A 12111-nucleotide genomic window follows, 5' to 3' on the forward strand; every position below is an offset into this window, starting at 1 on the left:
TGTCTCTGTACCAGTCCTGTCAGAATTTTATAACATCTAACAAGATCACCATTCATTTTTCTAAATACTCGAGTATACAACCCAGTATAGTTGATCCCTCCTCATACAGAAATTGTTTTAGATGCACGTTGTCTTTTTTGTGACATAATATTGCCTTTCAGAGGATGGAATGCTGTTGCCTGGGACTGTTCATAGTTGGAATTCAGATGCAGGCAACAGAATTTGGGTGATTTAGGATTTATAAAGAATAAAAGATGGAGACTAGCTGAAGAGTCTTGTGGGGATTAAACATGGAATAGGGTGGATACACTTTTCAGCAGCAGTTAAGTAGAGGCAGTGCAGATTTGGACTAGGTACTGTAAACTGATTCCTTTCCAGTTCGGTAACTTGGAGACTACACTATGACTCTGCGATAGAGATGGAAACAATCAGTTTCAGTAATTATATGGATCTTGGTTCTGAAGCTCATCCTGGAGAGTAGCCTGATTATGTTTCTGACAGTTGCCAGAGAGTGGGACTGAGGTACTCTCCAGGGAATAGAATTTGTGCTTTGTGTATATTGTGTTTTGCCAATATATTAGGTCAAGAACATTTCTGAAACAGCAACAGAAAATGCTGTGGGAAGAGAAACAGCCAATGTTCCGGGTCAAACACGATTTGTCATATCTGATGTTTGACCTGCAACATTAACTCTCTTTCTCCTCCCACAGGGGTCTGATCTGACGAGAGTTTCCAGTACATTCTGTCTGAATTTTCGATTTTTTAAAGAAGGGATTTCTGCTGGATGTGTGTCAATCAATTTGACAATATACAATTTGGAGACTTTGAAGGAATGAGGAAGGTGATGAGAGGGAGGGTGTCATCAGTACACATAGGAACCATTATTAGACGATGGTGGCTGAGTGCAAATTTAAAGAAAGAGTAAGATGAATTTTAGTGGATATTTAAGATAACCTTCCAGCCAGAGGAAGAGAAACTGCTGCTGGTGATTCTTTACCAACAACTGAATGACCAACAGTGGAACCAGACTCTCCCAGCAGGATAACAGTGGTTATTATGGTCAAACAAAGTCTGTTAACTGGACAAGAGGTAAAATACCACTGCTAAATATGGAAACAACACATATTTCATAATAACAACATATTAGAACTACTAAAGAAATCACCTGATTTTTCAGAAATACTGCATTTGTTTCATTTGGCTGTCTTTTTTTCTGGATGCATTTATAATTTTTTTCTGAGTGTCTCACCATTAATAGGGTTGTACTTTTATTTTACATTTTTGGATGAGATGAATTAGTGACAGTGTAGTTTACACTTACCTGATTGGCTGATGGTTATTAAAAGTGTTTTAGTGATATGAATAAATCTCTTTTCTTATTACGTAACTCATGTTGTTGAGGATATTTGTAGATGTAGAGCCTGCATTCAGTTTTTAGCAACTTATTAACAATTTCTGCAGATCACTGGGGAGAAAAAATTTCTGCCGAAGTTGACGCTTCCAGCATCACAGCTCTGATTGGAGGCGTAGTTGGCGTGAGCGGAGCGGAGAGAAGCTGAAGTGGAGCTGGGTCAGAGGCTGCCCACCTGAACCGGGAGCATGATTCTATCTCTCTAATCGCCGCACCTATTTGGAAAGGCCAAGTAGGGGTTGGAAGCGGCCCAGAGCGTATCGATGCAGCGGGACCTGGGCCCAAGTTCAGGGGACGACCCGGTCCTTGGACAATTTAAACACCGGGCCAGAAGGCAAGGTGTCAGGACTGGAGGCGAGGGCCGAGTTGGTTCTGCTCCATGATGTTTTACTCCACTATCCTCAGCACTGAGCTGTGTCATGCCCCGGCTACTGTGAGCTTAGTGTCTGCAAACTCCACGGTGATTTGCCTCTGTGTGAGGGACTGAGACTATGGGCCACTCTGGCTGCTCTCAGCTTCGGGTTTATAGACTCAATTTCATTCTGAATGCCTATAATGTTTGCAGATTTGCTTTGATTTGTTTTTTCTCTCTCTGTGCATTGGGTGTTGGTCTTTTGTTAACTTGAGTTCTTTTGTATTTCTTGTTTTGTGGCTACCTGTTCAGCAGAAAAATCTCAAGGTTGAATAATTTATACACACTTTGATAATAAAATGTTCTTTGAACATTGATCACAATTAACCAGCTCTGGCAATTGGGCCACATTGTCAGCCTTGAGAAATAAGCTTTCTATTCCAAGTTCCATCATGAGAAGAGATTTCTATTAAGACAGATGCTCTCATAATCTCTTTGGAACATCCCCAACAACTTGTGGCATTCCTGACCTGGGAACAATCAATACAGGAAAGGACATTCTGTTAGCACTCTGTATATCTTGAATCTCCATGAGGGAGCATACGGAGACCTAGAGAAGATAATGGAACAACACCAGAAATGACCTACCTGCCAAACATCACCCACATCTCCTGCCTCCTGCCCCACAGGGGTGGGGCGGGGTGGGGGGGGGGGTAGAGTCTGTGGATCCCACATAGAACTCTGCAATCCCTAAGAAATCCCAAAACTGAAATGAGAGCAACTTTGGCCCCAAGTGGACACTAAAAAAGAAGAAAACGACTTCAAGGCAAAAACTCAAATACATCTATTCAGAGAATGATGCAGTGAAGTACAATTTTAAGAACCATAGAGATTGAAGGGTAATTACAAAATACAGACTGTTAAGACAAAAAGGATATTTCCTTTATAGGTCTTGAAAACAGGGATATGGATGTGAGAACTTCTGTAAGTTTAATTTAGCTAAGTGCGAGTTTTTGCATTTTGGTAGGGCATTCACAGTAAATGGTAGGACCTGGGGAACATTGTAGGATAGAAAGAATTTGGAATTCAGGTGTATGGTTCCCTGAAAGTTGAGTCACAGGTAGACTGGGGTAGTCAAGAATGTTTCAGCACACTAGCAATAATCAGGGCACAGAACACAGATGTTCAGAGGTTATGTTACGATTGTACAATATGCTGGTGAAGCCACATTTGGAGTATTGTGTTCAGTTTTAGTCACGCTGCTATAGACCATGAGACCATAAGACATACAGAGCCTATAAAAAGTATTCAAGCCCCTTGGAGGTTTTCATGTTTCATTGTTTTACAACATTGAATCACACTGGATTTAGTTTGGCTCTTTTGACACTGATCAACTGAAAAGGACGCTTTCATGTCAAAGTGAAAACAGATTTCTACAAATCTCTATAAACCTCTACAAATCTCTATAAATTAATTACAAATATAAAACACAAAATAATGGATTGCATAAATATTCACCCCCTTTATGACACACCAAATCATCACTGGTGCAGCCAATTGGTTTTAGAAGTCACACAGTTAGTTAAATGGAGATCACCTGTAGCAGTCATGGTGTTCAATTGATGGTAGTAAAAATACTCCTGAGTCAGTACACTGGCAAAAACTACACTATGATATGAAGACAAAAGGACCCTCCAAGCAACTCCACAAAAAGGTTATTGAAAAGCACAAGTCAGGAGATGGATACAAGAAAATTTTTAAGTCACTGAATATCCTTTGGAGTACAGTTAAATCAATCATCGAGAAATGGAAAAGAATTATGGCTCAGCTGTAAATCTGCCTAGAGCAGGCTGTCCTCAAAAACTAAGTGACTGTGCAAGAAGGGGACTAGTAAAGGAGACTAGCAAGAGACTTATGACAACTCTGGCGGAGTTACAAGCTTCAGTGGCTGAGATGGGAGAGACTGCACATACAACTGTTGCCTGAGTGCTTCATCAGTCACAGCTATGGGAGAGTGGCAAAGAGAAAGCCACCGTTGAAACAAAACTCACATGAAATCTCAGCTAGAGTTTGCCAGAAGGTATGTGGGAAATTCTGAAGTCAGCTAGAAGAAGGTTCTATGGTCAGATGAAACCAAAGTTGAGCTTTTTGGCCATCAGACTAAATGCTAGGTTTGGTGTAAACCTAGCATAAAACTCCAAACACAAAGCCAAAGCTATACAGGAATGGCTCAAAAACAACAAAGTTAATGTCCTGGAGTGGCCAAGTTTGAGACTAGACCTCAGTCCAATTGAGAATTTGAGGTGGGCTTGAAAAGGGCAGTTAACTCATGATCCCCATGTAATCTGATAGAGCTTGAGTAGTTTTGTAAAGAAGAAAGATGAAAAATTGTAGTGTCCATAAGGGCAAAGCTGATAGAGACCTATGCACAAAGACTCAAGTTTGTAATTGCTGCCAAAGGTGTGTTTACTAAATACTGACTTGAAGGGGTGAGTAATTATGCAATTAATTATGTTGTGTTTAATAATTGTAATAAATTTAGACCAATTTGTATTTGTATAAAATTAAATTTGTTTTCACTTTCACATGAAAGGGTCAGTGTCAAAAAAGCCAAATTAAATCCGTTGCGATTCAATGTTGTAAAACAATAAAACATGAAAACGTCCAAGGAGGGTGAATACTTTTCTATAGGACTTTAGAATTCAAGTATGTGGTTCTCTGAAAATCGAGTCACAGGTAGATTGGGTGGTCAAGAAGGCTTTGTCACACTAGTATTAATCAGTTAGGACACTGAGTACAGAAGTTTAGAGGTTATGTTGCAATTGTACAAGACTGATGAAGCCACATTTCAGGTATTGTGTTCAGTTTTAGTCACCCAGCTATAAACCACACAACAAAGGAGCAGAATCAGGCTATTTGCCCCATCAAGACTGCTCCACCATTCTATTATGACTGATTTATTATCCATTTCCACACTGTTCTCCTGCCTTTTCCCTGTAACCTCTGATGCCCTTGCTAATCAAGAACCTATCAACTTTCACTTTAAATATACCCAATGACTTGGCCTCCACAGCCATTTGTGCCAATGAATTCCACATAATTCACCACCCTCTGGTAAAGAAATTCCTCCTGGTCTCTGTTCTAAAGGTGGCCCTTTTATTCTGCGGGTGTGCTCTCTGGTCCTAGGCATCACCACTACTGGAAACGTCCTCTGCACATCCACTAGAACAGTGGTTCAAAAACATTTTTGGGTTACTGCCCCCTTGGCTCCCAGACCTCGTCCCCAGTACCCTCTCTCCATTTCCGGCTGTTACATAAAAACTATAAAGAATTTTGATTTAATTCTAAGTAGTGACTAATAACTGCAAAAAAATATTCAAATCTATTTAAAGCTACAAAAACATTATAGTAAAAACAATTTCATCAACAATTTTTAGAGTGTACATTAGCAGCCCAGCTATTCACTACTTCATTGCTTTTGCACATTTCAATGAGATGGACGGGCTTGGTGCAGTGATATCAGCTTCTCAACATCAGGCTGAATGTCACTCAGAAGCAGTCTCAGATCCCCATACCCAGTAATTTGCAGTTTGTTTCACTGCTTTGAAAGAAGTTGGGCAATTACACTGAAACTGTGCTCCACCAAATATGCTGTTGGAAAGGAAATAAAGAACACCTTGATCTTTTTCCAACAGTGCCGAATATCTGCTTCAGCTCAGACTTTTTGTAGTGAGATCAGTCCTTCCCCTATCCTTCCAATTAATTCCTCATTACAAGAATTCAGGAATGGACTTATTACCCAATCTGGAATTTGGATTGAGAGAAGATCCTGAAATCTCTCTGATGTGTCTTTATGCAGCTTACCCAGGTGGGCACAGTACTTAAAGATCATCATCTAGTATTCTTTCTCTCTTCCAACTTAGAGAGGCTCGTAAATCGGAAAAGTTCTTGACAGTTAGCGGTACTTAATGATTTGTTCAGCTGATCACGTGGGTTTTTTAATGGGATGATGTTGTCTGTGAATTTGACAATGAATGGTACATATGTTAGGTACAGATTTTTTCATGTTAGGTACAGATTTTTTCAAGAAAGTAATAACCCCACCGTGGCGTTCTGTTATTGATGCTGCCCCATCTGTTGCACAAGCAGGAATATTGATGAGCAGAGTGCCATTAGCTTTGGAAAACTTGCTCAGCAACCTAAAATATTGTCATAATCTGTTTCTAGACCCCTTACAAATAACAACACTTGAACCATGCTTTCATCTTTTTTGAAGCAAACATAATCAAGCAAAGATTTGTTTCCTGACAAAGTTAACTCCTCCAACTGCAGGGCAAATTTTGTTGTCCTAATTATGTTGCAATATGCTGCAGTTGATTGCTTGCTGCTGGTATAAATCCATATTTCAGATACTCCACCTCTTTTTTTTGTGTGTGGTTTGCTTCTGCCGCTTTCATTATGGATTAACACCCATGGTCATTCGCCTCAAACGCTGTAATCAATAGTGGAAAGTTATCATATCTCAGGCAAAACCTGACGCTTTGCCTGAAGGAACACCAAGACGGCCAGCAATATCTCGGTTGGACCATGGGCTTGAGAAATGCAGTCAAGACCATTGTAAAGGGCAGATTCTGAACATTTACCCCATTGAATGCCATATCTTAATTCACAGGAACTGTGTCACTGCGTTTAAATTAGAGTATGGGAAGTGAATGGCAATGGTGTGCGAACCGGGCCCAGAAATAATGATTTCTTCAGTCCAGATTTCTCATAATATGCCAAATACAAAAATGTCACATTGCTTTTCAACAACTATATCATGCTTTGAGCAAAGCTGAAGACAACAGTGAATCATCAAGAGATGCAATAATTACATGATCATTGCACTCAATTATGAAGCACTGAGGATCATATACTTATAATAAGTAATTAATTTCTTAAATCAAACCTGTAATCCCTCAGCTGCCCCCACTGCTACTAAGTGTCCCCTACTGCCCTTTTTTTCTACAGTGCCCCCATAGAAATTCCCACTGCCCCTGGTGGGGGTGGGGGGGGAGGAGGGTGAAATCACCCACTTTGGGAACCACTGATCTGGGCCTTTCAGTAATCAATAGGCTTCAATGAGATCTCCCCTCATATTTCCAAACTCCATAGAAAACATGCCAAGAGCATTCAAGTACTCCTCATACATTATCCCTTTAATTCCCGGGATCATTCTTGTGAACATCCTCTCAGATAGGAAACATGTTATTAGTCTGGAAAGAGTACAGAAAATATTTACAAGACTTTTGCCAGGGCTTGAGGGATTGAGTTAGACGGAGAGATTCGGCAGGATAGGATAATTTCCCTGGAGCACAGAAGAGTGAGCCATGATCTTACAGAGGTGCCTGAAATCATAAGCAGCATAGATAAGGGTGAGTGTAGTCCATCTATTTAGAAAGGTTGGAGAATCTCACAGCATAGGTTTAAGGTGAAAGGGGCAAGGTTTAATAGAGGGAATTTTTTTCACAGAAAGTGATAAATATATGGAATGAGCTGCCAGAGACAGATAAAAAAATCAACTTTTAAAAGCCAGTTGGCAGGTACATGAATAGGAAGGGTTTAGAAGGATGTGATACAAATTAACCTGTCTGGACATGGTCCAGTTGGGCCAATGGCCATACACGCTGTATGGTTCTGTGACTGAGTACAGGAGCAACATTTTTGCCTGGGAGGCTGCAACAACATTGACGAAAGAAGGAGCATGTCAATATTTTAAGAATAGATTAGATACAGGATTGAAGGAAAGGTGATAATAGGATGTCCAATCAGGATGGATTAAAGATTACCGGTATATCCACTTCTGGCAAGGAGAGTAAACAGCAATAAGGAGAATTGGTCTCAATGTTTCTTTCAATTGTTCAAGTTTAATAGTTATAGAAATTACTGAATTAAATTGCCCGTGTAAGCTACTTCAGCAGTTTTGGGAAAGGTCCCTGCAGTTTACTTTCCTGCTACAGCCTTTTACCCCAAAATATCATTTATTCATACGGTTGACCATGGAGCGGGGAATTTTTATTTCAGTTCAATTGCTATCCCTTCCTCCTCCGACTTACTTGGACAATGAAAAGCTCTCAGTAGAAATCGGGTAGCACTAATTTTTTGTATTTAAGAAAAATTCGACCTCAGCACACGGGGCGGTGAGACAGGCGCTCCCAGGTTTGGTGGTTGTCACCTCGACCGGCTCCGGGCTTTTGATCTTTCGCGTGTGCGGCGCCACCTTCGGGCTGCACCAGGAAGGACGGCTGGAAAAGGGGAAAAAAAAAGTTTCCTTTCGCCCTCCGGTGCAGTTAAAAGTTGCGAGAGTTCGCCACTGAAGTGACATACTGACATGCCGAGCAGTACCCGCCTTCCCCGGCTTGTGCAAATAAGAGTCAGCAAGCTTAGTAACTGAGCTCAGCATCTGCCTCATGTGCGATCGCGGGGAGGGCCAAGGGGGGAGATGCTTTTAAAAAACCTTCACTCTCCCATCACGATCACCTCACTCAATAAAAGAAAACTTTCTGGGGGACGATCGGCCGTGCTCCTGGGGCAGCATGGCGGCTTGTGGCGTTCAGCTTGTATACAGTGATCGCAACATCCAAGATCAAGGGGCTTTATGATCCCGCGATCTCACTCGCCGCATTTTCAGCAGCCTTTTACTCGCGCCGCACTAATATATAAATATCTAGCAACAAGTCCGATGGAAGGCACGATGCAGGCTAACGCCGGGCTGCTGTGGGTTGTTGTGAGTATAGTTGTGCAAAGTGTTAGCTCCAAGGAGAATAATCTCCGAGACACGGGACACTGTGAACTTCCCAAGTCGGTGAGTAACTTTGTTTTGTCGCTTAATGTCACTTCTGCAACTTTTGCTCTGTGAGTGTCCGCTTCGTAGTCGTGCTTGCGGGATCAGCTCCCCAGGCTGCGGAGAACTTCTGACTGAAGTTCTGCTAAATGCCGAGACTCACCAGCCGGGAGCAGTTCGATTCGGTTTAAAGAAACGCCAATCGATTTTGACTTTACTGGTCGGATTTCATTCACTGTGCGGAGCTCACCTTTCCGGGCGAGTGCTTTAATGTCTGGTCCCTGCTTTAGAGGGGCAAAGCACCTCCACCTTCCGCGGCTATCAGGAGATGAAAGATCTCTTATTTTAAACAAACCATCCCTGTATTTATAAGTCTGTTTTTCGTTGCATTAGTAAATATGTGTATCGACAGAATATTTTCATTGTTTTTAACCAGCAAAGGGAAATGAATTCGTTCCTCTGGACGGTCAGACGGGAGCCCCCCGCTTATTTATTTGGGACCATTCACGTGCCCTACACCAGGGTTTGGGATTTCGTGGCTGACAACTGCAAACGAGCCTTCCAGCACAGCAACAGCGTGTACTTCGAGCTGGACCTCACCGACCCCTACACCATCTCGGCCCTCACTAGCTGTCAGATGTTGCCTCACGGCGAGAACCTTCAGGACGTCCTGCCCCGGGATCTGTACAGGAGGCTCAAGCGCCACCTGGAATACGTGAAGGTGATGATGCCTCTGTGGATGACCCCGGACCAGAGGGGCAAGGGCTTATACGCGGATTACCTGTTCAACGCCATCGCCGGCAACTGGGAGAGGAAGCGGCCGGTGTGGGTGATGCTGATGGTGAACTCGCTGACCGAGGCGGATATCAGGTCCAGAGGGGTACCGGTGCTTGACCTCTACCTGGCCCAGGAGGCCGAAAGGATGAAGAAGAGGACGGGGGCGGTGGAGCGGGTGGAGGAGCAGTGCCATCCGCTCAATGGCCTCAATTTCTCCCAGGTAAGAGCGGAGGGGCGGTCTGCAACAGACACGCGTTGGGATGCGAGTGCAGCCCGCAGGCAGCAGGTGAATGCGGCGTTCGCATCTGGACGCGCTGTCACCGGCGCTCGCCTTCTGTGCCGCTGCAGGATTGGTGTGGGCCAGGGTTGTCCCTCTGTCGAGATGATGTGTCCTCTCCTCGGCTGTGTCTGATGGACGCGTGCCTCTTGCCCCATCTCTCTCCCACTCGGCTGCCTGGGCAAGTTGCACGTTCCCATTTTCAAAACAATCCCATCACTTCACGTCGATTCATTGTTTTCTGGAGCATCTGCTCGTTGGAGAGGAAACTGCCTCCTTTCCAGCGGCATAGATTTATTTTATAAATCAGATGCGTCCCCCTAAATTCGATAGACTCTTATGAAATTGTAACTTCAATTTTCCGAGTCGATCGAGAAGCAGAAAAAAATCCCATTAAACTGCCGTGCCTTGAATTTCGGGACCTTGAAGTAAATTATGTGAATGGACACCAGAGCAAAATTTTTTCAAGGCTCTATAAAATGACTTCTGGGTTCCGGTGTGAAGATTAATGATCTAATCTGAAGGAAGGGTTTCAGATCAGCAAACACTTCCTTTCAACACCTTATAATTACTTTGCAGGGGTTGTAACTTTTTTTGTGTTTCAAAGTTGTTGTGGGGTGCGTCATCAATCTTGCCGCCCAAATCGAGGGGTGACGGCTCAAGTTTCTCTCCGGGTATAGATGGGCACTGAACTCTGCAGACGCAGCGCTGAGGTGGCTTTGCGTTGTAGGAGGCTCCGTTGTTTGCATCAGAGCATGAACCGAGACTTCATCTGATGTCTCGGCTGAATGCGAAAGATACTCATGGCACCGTTGGGGAGGTGTTGTTAGTTAATTTGTCTCTATCAATCAGCATAACAAACATAGGTTAAGATGGCCATAATCACGTCTTGTTTGTAGTATTGTGCCATGCAGAAATTTCCTAAAAATTTAACTGTGATTGCACTTCAAAAGCACTTCACGGATAGTCAAGCACCCTGGGACGACGGGGCTGTGAAATGGAACATGGAAATGCAAGTCTTTCTTTTATCCCCCAGTGAGTAAAGACCAAACATTCCTGAGACTGCAATCCACAAACTGCGTGTCTGAGATTTGCTGGTAGATTGATGGGGGGAGCCAAAGTTTTTTTTCCGCTATTTTAGTTGTTTTTGGATTTGTTGTAAAATCTTTAACATGGCATATTTCAAATTACTGAGTAGCAATAGAGCTGAGGAAATGTGCAAATTAACACCAAGTTGTACCAGGTTATGGTGTTACTGTCAGGCATTGGGAAAGGGCAAGATTCAGCTCAACCACGACACCATAACTACCATAACTCATCTATAAGTAAATTGGGATTCTGTATTTCCGGTCAATCTTGTCAAGATCTCTCACCAAAACGTTGACTGTCCATTTTGCTCCAGCCTGCTAAATTCCTCCAGCACTTTTTCTGTTGCTCCCATTCCAACATACCTCATCTCTTGTGTCTTCAGGATCCTGCCCCATCAGTCCACACCCACCTCCTTAGCGAAGTGAGAATCAGTGTCAATGACACAAGGTGAACTTTGTGTCTTGAAAAGGTACAGAACCAGACTTAAAACTAGTGTAAGTTACAAAAAATAAATTCATAGTGCAAAAGAGGAATAACACGATTTTGTTCATCCACTGTTCAGAAATCAGATGGCAAAGGGGAAATTGTTCTAAAATGTAGAGTGTGGGTTTTCTGGTTTCTCCACCCCTATGGTAGTACAGTATTGAGAAGTGGGTATTTGCTGGATGGGGAGGGTCCTTCTCTTGAGTATGTCCCTGATGGTGGGGACACAGCTGGCTGAGTCTACAAACCTCTGCAATCTCCAAACCAATGGAACGTTCTCCACTGAACATCTGTAAGAATTTGCAAGTCTGTGGTAACCAAAGACCAAATCTGTGGAGCAAATGTGTGTGGAATGAACCGGGAAGGGGGGCAATCACTTTTGAAGTTTGCATTGGAATGGAAGAGAGTCCTGAAGTAAATTGCTTTATTGGACAAAAAAAAAACCATATTCTTTACTTGTTGCTGTGAAATGTTACATCTATTGAAGGATAATACTTAAATCAGTAATTGATTTTTTTTCTTTAGTGATACTGCACAGGCCCTTATGGCCCTTTGAGCCACACTTCCCCAGCAATTGGCATCAACCACAATTAACCCTAACCTAACCACAGGACAAGTTACCTGACCAATAACCTACAAGATACCTCTTTGGATTGTGGGAGGAAACCGGAGCACACAGGGAGAACTCACTCATTCCACCGGAATTGAACTCCAAATTCCAATGCCCTGAGCTGTGATCATTCACACTAACTGCTATGTTACCATCAATTATTAATATTTAATGAAACCTACATTTTCTTCTGCTTTTAAATAATCCAAATATTTTACTAATGCTAGCCAATTTTATTTGATTTGTCTGTAAATTTGAACTAATATCAGTGCCAGATTTTTTTGTTGTT

At 42.6% G+C, this 12111-nt stretch overlaps 1 protein-coding gene across 1 annotated transcript in view; it reads left to right on the forward strand.

Moving 5' to 3' along the window:
• Positions 1-8115: 8115 nt before the first annotated feature.
• trabd2b (TraB domain containing 2B) overlaps positions 8116-12111 on the forward strand; it is a 399481-nt gene continuing 395485 nt past the window's right edge. The window contains exons 1-2 of the mRNA XM_073063044.1: positions 8116-8607; positions 9023-9583. Of these exons, the coding sequence (XP_072919145.1) occupies positions 8401-8607; positions 9023-9583 (768 nt within the window). The 5' untranslated portion in view covers positions 8116-8400. The remainder of the gene's footprint in view (positions 8608-9022; positions 9584-12111) is intronic.

This window comes from Hemitrygon akajei, chromosome 12, assembly GCF_048418815.1.
Source record: "Hemitrygon akajei chromosome 12, sHemAka1.3, whole genome shotgun sequence".
NCBI classification, from domain to species: Eukaryota; Metazoa; Chordata; class Chondrichthyes; order Myliobatiformes; family Dasyatidae; genus Hemitrygon; species Hemitrygon akajei.